At 40.1% G+C, this 12,424-nt stretch overlaps 1 protein-coding gene across 1 annotated transcript; it reads right to left on the bottom strand.

Moving 5' to 3' along the window:
- Positions 1-2,000: 2,000 nt before the first annotated feature.
- On the bottom strand, positions 2,001-11,637 carry gpnmb (glycoprotein (transmembrane) nmb). The gene is made up of 12 exons (XM_036566999.1): positions 11,342-11,637; positions 9,845-9,976; positions 9,600-9,758; positions 7,460-7,633; positions 7,198-7,359; positions 6,020-6,340; positions 5,817-5,876; positions 5,470-5,706; positions 3,624-3,729; positions 3,232-3,452; positions 2,881-2,974; positions 2,001-2,734 (listed from the first exon to the last, which is right to left on the bottom strand). The coding sequence occupies exons 1-12, from the start codon at positions 11,409-11,411 to the stop codon at positions 2,584-2,586; spliced, it is 1,887 nt and encodes a 628-aa protein (XP_036422892.1). The 5' UTR covers positions 11,412-11,637; the 3' UTR covers positions 2,001-2,583.
- Between the last annotated feature and the right edge of the window lie 787 nt (positions 11,638-12,424).

Raw genomic sequence — 12,424 nt, forward strand, 5'->3', positions numbered from 1 at the left:
TTATGTAGAAATGGAAGTGAACAGTTTAATTTTTTTGTTCATCATTTCAAAATGGCAAAAGCAAAAAAAATAAATAACTAAAATAGATTATGAACCTTTTCACAAGATAAATGGAGAAGTTAAACTAATGAGAGACTATATTCCTTTTGTTTTCATGCCGAATGTAAATATGATTTGATTGTGGTAAGAGTGTATTCATGCTTCCACACTAGTAAGAACGTCTACCTCAGCTGAGTCAAGGGTGGGTGGTGGTAAAGCTTACGCCTCCATCCACACCTCAAGCGCGCGCAGCGATACCTCAAGTCCCTCGCGAGCACTTGTCTTCTGCATTGGGTCTGTGCATCGCGCCTTGCGCTGACAGGAGGGGCACAAGTGATTTTTATTTTATTTTCCCCCCCCCCTCCTACACCATGTTTGATCTACCTCTTAGACATGTATTTGAATTAGAGGCATATTACTATTTGTTAGAATCTAGGGTCACAGCGCTCAGCTCCTTTCCCTACAGAAAAAATGAGATAAATAAATAAAAAAATCATGTATGCTTAGATTTGAAAAACGAGTGATTTAAGGTATTTCATTTTGCCTGCATTGTGTTTCTCTGATAACTGACTTAAACCTCAACTTGTTGCTTTTTTCTGCTTCTTGGTTTTGGTGGTGTGGCTTCAGTGTATTGGGCTTTACTTCATGCTTAGGTATTATATCAAGACATTGTTAATTTGGGATCTGATTCATAATGGAGTTTGTTGTGTTTTTTTTTTTTTTCCCCCCCTTTAAGATGGGCCTGCCTTCTTTCTGATTTATGGACTGAGTCAGTTTTTCTCCCCATTACTTGTCTTAAAGGATGCTACTCTTTTTTTTCTCCCCCCCCTTTTTGACTGAGATCTGATCCGATTTCTTGGCTGTGTTGTGTGGTGAGTCGTGTTTCAGTGGGAACGTGATGTGGAGTTTCAGGAAAATGGTCCGATTTCAGCATGATGAGCAACAAACCCTCCGACCGTGCTCGTGCGCCCTCACACACCTCCACTTGTCAAATGCCTCTGAAAAAATGAATTAAAAAAGTCAACTTGGCTCCTAGCAGTTGGTGTTTGTGGCTCTTCATTTATTGATATAAGTGAGTTTCATATACAGTTTTAGGCACCTGAGAAAATTCCAAAGCTGTTCATTTGCTCAGAAAAACACTGAGATTAGAATTAATAACATCAATACATTTAGGTAGTGATTTTGGTTGTCAGTGTGACAATGAGCAGAAATCTGGAACCAGACCTTGTTCTTCAGACTAGCTCATGTCTACTTTTTTGGGGGGGGGGCGGAAATCGTTATTTTTTCCTGTTCATTTGTATTTATTCTGTTTGCTTGTTTTTACAAGCCAAAAAAAATACATATTGCCAAGATAAATGGCTTGAAATAATGTGCTTAGGTGCCTAAAACATTTGCATAATACTGTACTCATTTCAATTTATGCTGTAGTGAACACTTTCTATGTGATGTAGATATGTTCATTGTGGTTAGGTTGTGTAGCATTCGTGTAATTTTATATATCATTTTAACTGCTCTTACATGTGGCTCCATGATGCAAACAAGTCAAATCTGCCACTTGTGTGCCAGAACCAGTGAGACATTTTAGTGAGAAGGCAGTAGGGACTGTGGGCTCTCTGGTCACAGTCTTGGAGTACCCCTGCAGTTCAGTTGTATTATTGCATAGCTCGGCTCTCTGAGTTCAAGGTCTATTAAAGTAAAGAAAACTTGACTCCTGTGCAAGAGTACGACTGGAAGCCTGTGGCATTAATGACATCATTGAGTTCTGTATAAAACATGGTCTGTTTATCATGCTAAAGTATTACAAGGTGCTAATCAAGCAGTAGAAATGATCTTTTATTCTTGAAGCTTCTTTACCTCAGTTGCTAGTATTATATTGGGTCAACTGGCTCGACTTCGATCTCATGAGGGGAAAATGACCGCGGGATTAATTTCTTCCAAAGGATTTAACAGAATAGCAAACGCTGGTTTTGATGTTTTATTAGAATTATTTTTCCAGTAATATTAATGTTAGTCACATTTAAACTGGGCTCTGATTATTAGTGGGGGAAAAAAACTCACAAAATTCTGAAGCTTTGGGAAATTTTCACTTAAATATGAACATATCAAATTTTCAGTTGAGTATAGTTATTTTTAGTATAAGTCCCAGACAAAAACATTTATAAATGAGGAAAAAATACAAAAATAACTAGTTCGAAAAATGATTAATCTTAGATTATCCAGCCCTTCAAAGTGTACCATAAATGATCCATCAAAAACAAATCTCATGAAATGCAAGTCCTTCCCTATTTCAAACTATCATCCCTATTGAAGTTTACAAACTTTAACACTGTAGTTTTAGCTAGGCTGAAACAACATATAGCAGACTAAGCCTGTGTTATATTGAACAGATTTATCCAATAATAATTAGTCAAGTTTCTGTATATTTACTAGGTAGAGATAGCTGAGGTGCTGTTTTCTTCTTTTTTCCTTCTTCCTCACTGAAAGCAGAAAACAAACAGATATTCTCAAGTATTCACGCAGTGCATTGCAGGCATTGTAGTGTGCTCACAAGCGCCTGTCTGTCAACAGGTGGCTTCTCTCTTCGTTGGCTGGGAACAGTGCTGCCCTCAGTTTGCTCAGAGGACTGCTGACTGCACTGCCTCCCTCAGCGTCCTCCAGCATGGATCGCCTCACTGGACGATAAACCTTGTAGCGCCTGCGAGAAAATCAGAGGAATAAAGATACCAGATAACTGAACAGACTTTGCCTAACCTGCTCATAAATATGAAAAACTTGAACAATAAACAAAACTTAAGCACTGTTCAAGGTTTTAGAGTGTTGGGTCTATACGTTTGCACTTACTTGTACACCATGAAGGCGATGAAGGCAAAGATGGCCACTAGCACAGTGGTAGAGGACAACACCACCTCAGCCACACGAGGAGACTTAGTCATGTCTACAGGAGAAAAAGATTAAGATTGCAGGGGCTTACCAGCAAACATAATCCTGAATTTCCTTGTTCTCATTAGCACTTTCATCAGGTGAGGGCAGTTCAGTGACTGTTTGTTACTTCTAACCAAAACCATGTTCCATGTGCTTTTTTTTATTTCATCTGTAAAAGAGCAGGTTGCTATTTCTGCTTCAGTCGACACTGGTGATCTTACTTTTGATTAGAGTAGGCCTGCATAAAACTCAACAAATCCCATTACATACCTTTGTCAGGACTGTTGCCTATGGTTACGGTGGTGGTAGCAAGTGCCAAGCCGCCAGGCACCCCTAAAGTGATGTTGACACAGTAGGTACCTGGCTCTTGGAATGTACGCTTCAGGCTGACCTGACAACCGTCATCAGATGGATGCACATCATCACATATGATGCTCATCACCTGGCGGCAAGTAGAGTCAGCAACAGTGGTGCAAGCTGAAGTAGGGATACTGGACCAGGTAGATAAGGACATGTTACTCAGGTTGAATGTTAAAAATATTACACTAATGCAATTTAAGTGTTTTATGTGAACACTGTACATACTGATCAACTGTTTTTGATCCGTTCATTCGTATTACATGTCAGTAATATGTGTGGTTGTGTATGTGTGCACTGCTTACCTGCCTGAACATGTCACTAAAAAGTTCACAGTGGTGTTGGTCACCTTGGCAGCAGACACTTCTACAATTCGATTTGGTGGCAAGCTGCGCAGAGAAGGATGAGGTTCTGGCACAACAAACAACAAAATACTGAGGTGAGATTTCCTTGGAATCACAAAAAGAAAGACGAAAGAGATGATCATAGACTTAAGGAGGAACCGTGATGATTACTCTCCACTGCGCACCAAGGAGAGTCCTGTTGAGAGTCCCAAGTTCCTTGGTGTGCACATCACCAATGACCTCACTTGGACCCTTAACTCCAACCACCTAACTGAGAAAGCCCAGCAGTGACTTCACTTTTTGCAGAGGATGAAGAGAGCAAACCTGCACCTGCTTTGCATCCTCACTACATCCTACAGGGGGACAACAGAGAATGTCCTGACAAGCTGTATGGGAATTGCACCGAAAGACCCTACAGTAGATTGTAAGAACCACTGAGAAGATCATCAGAGTGTCTTTACCCACCATCAACACCTACTACATGCGCTGCATTGCTAAGGCCAGTAGCATTGTGGATGACCCCTCCCGCCAATCTCATGGACTCTTCACCCTTCTGCCATCTGGCAGACCACAACCACTAGACTCTGCAACAGCTTCTACCCTGAGGCAAACAGACTACTGAACGCACTGATTTAGACTGATTAAGCACCCCTTAACCATCGCTGCATACCTGCACTAAAAATTCTTTAAATTGTAACCTCTGAATGCTGCAATGGGACCCCAACTCATGTCTACTGTTTTGCTGTCCTGGTTGCATCATTTGTATTTGTCATGTATATTTATTGTTCTGTTCATTTATTGTCTTGTGTATTTATTGTATATCCGGCACTTGCTTCACACTTTTGTGTATCTGCAATTTGTGTAGTCCTGTGTAATGTGCTGCTCTTGTGTGTTGCACCATGGGGTACACACACACACATTTCCTAAACTGCTTATTACTCTGGGTTGCGGGAGGTTGCTGGAGCCTATCCCAGCGGTCATTGGGCGAAAAGCAGGATACACCTGAACAGGTCGCCAGTCCATCGCAGGACTATTGGGCACGAAGAACAAAATTTCATTCTAGTTATATTAAGGATAATGATGACCACTTGACTTAATTTCTATTCTCATAGGTGTGAGCACTTCATAACAAATCTTAGAAATGAAAAACGAAATTGTAACAAAGTTTTAACAGAAACTACAGTATACTACAGCATTATTGTACAATACTGCAAGTTTTGTAAAGGTCAGAGACTATACCTTTATTTATTTGATTTCCGGTGAAAATGGCCATTATGAATAAGTTATTCATTTTTCAGGAGATAATTTTGATGATACACAAGATAATCCACTTGCATAAGAAAGGAAAATTTCAAAGAAAAACAGGTAAAAAAAACAGGAGTTTGCAAAACTCAAAAAAAATTAGTATGACAGTGACAAATGACAAAGGAAAATGGGACGCCTAATAATCACGCAAGACCTTGTAGGCCACCAAAACTGTCTCCATCAGATAAACTAACTAAATGCTTTCATCTTTGAGAGACAGAAGAAAATCAAAGTCCACTCTTGCTACAGATCTTAAAAAATCCTTCCAAAAAGGAAGAGAATTCAACACTAACTGTAAAAGGATTGTAGCTGTTAAGAAGCCATTACTGAGAAAAGCAAACAGAAAAAAAAAGAAAGAAATTTGCCTGGTCTGTTTTACTGATGCTGAAAATCACTAAGAGTTGTTTGACTGGAAATTAAATAAATCAAGGGTGGTCTCTGACTTTTGCACAGAACTGTATAAAACATGAATGTGTGTAAATACATTTAAATTATTACTTACCAATTATGTTGATTTCGTTTTCAAAGTTTCCGTACATGTAGCGGAAACACTCAGATTGTGTGAAGTGTGAATGCCGCAGCATGGACGGGAGTGTGGGCTCGGCACTGGTGGAGCTGATCCCTGGATTAGTGCTAGTGTTCACCTCAGGATCAGTAGGGAAAGGCTCAGTTGAGGGGATGTTGGTTGTCACTGGAATATGCTGGGCAGTGGTGAGGGATGGAGTGGTAACAATTGGAGCTAAAAGTGAAAGAACCGAGAAATTTAAGCTTATTGACATCTTTTCTTTGTTTTTAGCTTTTTCATTTAAATAAATACACAAGCAGTCAGGCATATGATCTGTGTCTCACCCTTGGTGGTCTCCAGTTTGGCAGTGGTGGACCGAGTACGTGGTGGGGGCGTGGCCACTGCTGTCATGAGAAAAACAGGGCAACAGGTTAATGACTTATTAAAATTGTTTTGGATCAACTCAATATATAAAGCTGTTGATACTGTTAGTAATGTGACCTTAACCTTGACTTAACATTTTGACGTCTGTGTATGTATATGTTACCTGTAGTATATGGCTGTGTGAAGTGCATGGGCGTCGGAGTGGGCGGAGGACATGGGGTGCGGAATGCTGCCTCCACTAGAAGCTTCACTGTGACGTTGCCGAGTGTACTGTAGGCATGGGTTGCCACGTTGCTATGGGTGACCAACTGGTTGCCATCCCGGAAGTCCCATATAAAATCAACTGAATCCGCAGTCTTCAGGTAGTTGCTTGGGTCATGAATCTGTACCTTAAAGATGATGTCTAACCCCTTAAAAAAGGCATTCTTCTCTGTGATGTTCACCGCTTCCTTCTGCGAAATATTCACAGCCAGAGGGATCTTATCTGTATGAAGAGAGAGAGAGAGCACACAGCTGAGTTTTAAGGCTCCGAGTTTTGTATCCCAGCTGTTACTTGTGACCTCTTCTGGCCTGGTGCATGCAACTGGAACTTGTGGTACCGGTGATGACTATGCTGATGGAAGAAATTAACATGATAAATGGTTTGCAGTTTTCAAGAAAGTTTCTCTGAAGTAGGTCCAAATTAATTGTTCCAAATGCAGAACAAGAAAGCTAATATAACCTATTATATCGAATATATTGTTATTGACAAAAAAAGAAAGGGCCTGAACAACACTACAGGATGTCTCTCAGAACCTTGAGATCAGAATTTCTTGTGATTAAACATGACATTAGATCAAACACACACATGGAAGATGAACGAGGATTAGTTTGCTGGTTTGGCAGCATAAAACTGAAAGAAAATATGTTTTTAACAATGTCAAAATCATTTTTATCCTTCCATTTAGCTCTGCTCTCATTGGTTAACAGTTTTTCATGCATGACGTCAACACTGTGTTTCAAGTGAGAGAATCAGCATTCCCTGCACACTACAGGATGCTGAATCGTAAGTACTGAACATGTGTAATATCAACTATACAGAATCGGAGAGGCCACCAATGGACTGTGAGTAGATCAGAAGGGTAAAGATAGGTTTCAACATATTCCATAGCACAGGATAATCTGGAAAGATAATTGATTAAGACCTGCCTGAAATCAACACATCATTTGCGACCATAGCGAGGGGTGAATTGGCCTCGAAATTGGCCTGATTATCCTGTGGTGTGGGCCAGGCATTAGTCACATTCACATGTTTCTAATCTTGCTTTGAGTATGTGCCACGGCGTGGTTTGAGCCACTTACTTGTGACGAAGAACACAGTGTTATCAGTGGAGAGGGGACTGTACTTCCTGCGCTCACGCTTACGGTACACCATGACCTCCATGACGCCAGCTCCAAATGTCCAGTTAGTGGTATTGAGCGTCAAACTGGAGGAAGAGCCATCACACGTCTCAAAATACTGACCTGAGAGATGGAAAGAAAGAACAAATATTAGGTGTGATAGTGGAACATGTAGGTACGAAAAACAATTATATGAACAACGGACCACCGTCTGTGCTCTTACCTATGGTATGCCACACATAGACATAGCCCCTCCGCCTCCAGTCATTGTGTTGTGGAAATGGCTTGCCATCAGGGAACACATTACAACGCTTCAGATCCATACACTTTCCAAAGCCATAATCATCCAACCAGGAAGTCCAATTGAAGACATATCCAGTCTGCACCTGCCCATTGGCTGACCCCATAAGAGAAGCATGTGGTTATGTTCAGGAGGGCTATTAATTCAATATTTAAGATTTTATTGTCATATGTCCAGTAAAACAGTATGCTGCACAATGAAATTCTTAGTCTGCATTCCTTCCAGTCACCATCAAACGCTATACAGGTATAACGCTGTTGTTGAAAGAAACCTCGTATCTCCAAATTGGTAACTTTAGAGGAAAAGGAAAAAAAACATACTTCACTTTTAATGTAAGTCAATGGAACCAGAATTTTTTCCAAGTAATTTTGGGTCATTTCTTTTGGTCCATTTATCATGAAGTTTACACACAATGTAAAGAGCAAAAGGCATTTTCAAATTAAGCCGAAGACTGAAAAATGATCAAAACGAGGTTTTATGAGATACAAGGTTTTTCTTCCATCAGCAGCGATAAATAGTTTTATAAATAAAACAAAGTATGGTCGATACAAATAGACGTAGGCTGTAGCAAACGTGTGCATATAAAAACAGTGTTGGGCATATTGTATAAATTTGAGTATTCATATAAGTGGGTTAGCTCAGTACAGATCTTTACAATTTAATGTCCTTATGATCCACTGTAATTGGACTCTGTATAGAAGACATACAATGTACATTTCTTAAAGCAATTTTTAGTTGCAGTTAACTCAAGTACAGATTACAGATAATATATATATATATATATATATATATACATATAAAATAATAATAATTTATATGTTTAAAACCAAGGTGATAAAATGTAAATTTCCAGTGTTGAATGAAGCCATACAGTGTTTATAGATTTTCACTCTGGGGATATTATTTTGTAGGCCATAATAAGTCATAATTGTCGATTACAAAGTTTTAAAACACACAATATCAGCATTTTTAATATTTTCTTAAACTATAATGAACTCTAACTATTAGTCTACAAGACTAAGGGCTAAAGGAAGCAACAGTACATATTTTAAAAAGATGGTTCTTCAGGCGTTCTTTGGTAAAGAAAATGGTTCTATATAGAACCATTAACACTCAAAAGAACCTTTTGCATGATTAAAGTGTTCTTTGCATCATGAAAGGGTTCTTCAGATGGAGAATGCGCTGTAGATGGTCCTTTATAGAACTGTTATGAAAAGGGTTTTAAATAATGGGTTATATAATAAAGGGTTTTTCTGTTGTTACAGAATTGACGTCGTAACAACAGCAGAACACCTTTTGGTGCTACATAGAACCTTTACAAAATGGTTCTTTATAGATCCATTTACAGCACATTCTCCATCAATCCGAAGAACACTTTCACCATGCAAAGAACCCTTTAATTGCGCATGGGGTTCTGTAAATATTCTATGTAAAGGTTCTATATAAAACCCTTTTCTTTACTAATGAACTCGTGAAGAAAGATCCTTTTTAAAGAGTGTAACACAGCTTTGCAGCAAATAGCTTTATCTGGTCGCCATTTATTCGTTAGTCTGTTCGATTAGCACTCGTCAGTTAAAGTCTACGACAGTTCAGCCGCGATGTTTTAACGAGAAAAATCGGACTCCGCACTCAAAACGATTTTCCTCTCGAAAGCTAAACTTTCACGACACATTTAACGATATACTTCTCTACAGAAAACAGTCTAGTTTAAGGCTTAATAGTCAAACACAAGCCTCTACACCGAGATAAACTACCAGTCTTAACTACCAGGAATACACTGTGAAAAAGTTCACGAAGAAATTCAGTCACCATCATCAGCAGCAGCAGCACTGTGGCAGCGTTACTCTGTTTAGCGCGTCTTCACGCGACAAGTATCTGAGTACTGAATTAAAATCGTGAAATTAAATTAAAACTTAAAATCTTTTGTCTGTAGTTATGATAAAGCCTTCTGATCTCCCGAAGAGCACCCTGGAGTTTATTATTGTTCTTTCTGAACTCCGTGTGGCGGCTGGTGGCACTTTTTTTTCCTGAGTTAAATCTTGGTAGATCATGTGAGAAGCACCTGAAGCCTCCATACCGTCCTCGCAGTGCTCGTCGTAGACGAGGTTCCCCCTCGGATCTTCTTTCTGGCACGCGGGGAACTCGAGCCGGGCGGTGAAGGTGATGCACGAGCCGTTCATGGCGGGGCTGTCGCTCGTGAGGCGCACGTGAGGCGCTTTACCTGAGGAGGAGAAAAACGTCGTGTGAGGCGGGGACGGTAAATAGCGGGAGCTTCTGTAGCATTTCTGAGGGGAATAGAAGTCTCACCGCGTCTGTGTGAGAGCTCGCGCGTGAACGGAGGATAGAGAGCTTCATCCCACGGGTTAGTGTCCGGATCCCAACCGGGGATCGTGATGGGCAGCGGAGAGCTGTGCCTGTGGGGGAACATGTCCGCATATGCTGGGAGAGAGAGATAGAGGGGCGGGTTGGAGGAGGGAGGTTGATTGATTGTTTGGTGAAAAGGACACGTTTCCGTTTTTATCATTTTCACTCTTTTTACTGTTTCTGGCTCCACCTGAACTGATTTTGCCGTTGGTTCCACATCTCACCTTTACTTTATACCACAATGATGCCGAATAAAGAGGAACAGAGCCTGAAAACCTTCCGTTCCAGCTGATCGATTCTGGATGGGCTGAGCTCCACTGCGGCTCAAGTTCTCGAAGTACTTGATTTTTGGCTCTGATATTTTTTCACTTCTCAAGGTTTTCTTTTTTAATGCCTACTGTTCTTCAGTTCGAGTCATTATTTCACCTGAAAAGTAATTTTAGGCTTTGAGAAAACACGAAACAGGTGCAGACTGAGGTTCAGCTCTAAACATGTTTCCAGTATGAGAAGTCAAACAGTTTTATTAGCTTTGTTAAATTTCTCCAGTTATTTCATCAACTCCTGGAACTCACACGTGATTTAATTGTGTAGCCTAGTTTTGGTAAATTTGGTAAATCCGTTCTGATAAACAGCTGATTTGGAGCTAAATTGATGCACCGATTTTCGATTACTTACTTATTATTTATAATAGCGGTATAAATAGTCTCGTAAATGAAACAGAACAGGGTCGATGCTTTTGTGACAGATCGCAGCGCAACAAGACTCAAAAAAAAAAAACATCAAACCCTGAAAAAAACTTTCACAGAAGCTGAATGCAAAAAGGGTCAGTGATGACACGAACTTTTTTCCGGAAATTTCCTTCACAAGACTCGTTTTCGCGGAGCTGCTCGCGCTTAACTCGCTTAATTGGGCTCATGAGACTGAAGCCGCGTGCGCGCGCACGAAAAACACGACAGGAGAAATCGCGTTAGCACACAGATATACAGACCAATAAAGATACATATACTCTATACACAGATATACAGACCAATACAGATACATATACTCTATACACAGATATACGCACTAAAATACATAGATATACACACTTTAATACACATACACACTAATACACAGGTACACGCTCTAACACACAGATACGCACACTTTAATATACGTCTATGCACTTTAATATACAGCTATACACAACCAATGCCTAGATATACTCTTTAATATAGAGATATACACTTTAACGTACAGGTATGCACTTTAATACCACAGAAACATGGCATTTTAATACAGTCTAACTCAAAACCCCCACTTCCTCTTCAAAAATGTGTTTGGCTATAACCAAGTCTAACTTCACAGTGTTAGTTGCATACATGATGATTAGTTAGCAGACTATTTTTTTAACGTTTGTTCGATTTATTTAAAAACGTTCAGTTATTAAATTGGTCTTACTTTTCTTGCAGTCCGTCCTGGCCGCTAAAAACGCGCAGACCAGCATGAAAATCATCTCCAGACGCGCCATTCAGACCGTAGGGAGGCTTTGAAACTGAAATGCCTTCGTGTGTGTCCACTCCGGGTCCCCCGCTTTGCGCCCTTTGAGCGGAGCTTCAGCCTCTCCACAGGCTTGGTCTCTCTCTCTCTCTCTCTCTCTCTCTCTAATTTAATATCGCGCGCGGTCAAGTGACGTTTAGTAACGAGACGCGTCTCATCGCTCATTAGTGAACTGGCGCGCGCACAGCTCTTGACTCACCTTTCCCTCTCAGACTTTTAACGAATGCAGTCTGTTTCCCGCTCTCTTCAGACCCGCGCTGCCCCTTCCGCCCCCACTGACCGAAGTGTTCCTCAGTAGTTCTGATAAAAATCCTGAACGTCTCCTCACGGCTTATCGCAACGAAAATCCCTCTGTATGTCTTTCTGCTCCGCAGCGTTTGAAAAATAAAACCATTTTAACAGCCACTGGCTTCAGAACCACTGGCTTCTGTATCTGTTTTAAAGGGAATTCTATTGACCTTAAACATTTTCTGCATAATTAAATCATTAAGATGTGAGTGTAGTCGTTCAGAGTGGTTTGATGTGAAATGCCCATTTCTAGAAAGAGTCAAAATTGTTCACTGTGGTGGTGATAGGAACCAGGTGTCTGAGTTTAATGCTTCATCACAGAAAGTTATCACATGCAATGTTTATGAATACACTGTCTGATATTTGAGACGTTGTGTCACCATAGTTTTGAGATAACATTTTGGCATAAAATGTATATTTTTAAACCCATTCATTGTGGAGAGGTAAGATGAAACAGTACCACTTTTCCAGCATTACCAATGTCACACAATAAAATTTAGAAGACACATGTAGGCTCATGGGGAGTGTTGGATAATAATAAAATGTCTGTATTTATGTTGAAGGCATTGTGACTCCTGGTTCCTATCACCACCACTGTAAAGAAATCTAAGTTTTTAAGTTTCTCTACAAATGAAATTGACTGAATGACTTTGTTTGCATTTGAGTGATTGAACGATGCAATGTTCAATCTTTAAA

This window comes from Colossoma macropomum, unplaced genomic scaffold (genome assembly GCF_904425465.1).
Source record: "Colossoma macropomum unplaced genomic scaffold, Colossoma_macropomum, whole genome shotgun sequence".
NCBI lineage: Eukaryota > Metazoa > Chordata > Actinopteri > Characiformes > Serrasalmidae > Colossoma > Colossoma macropomum.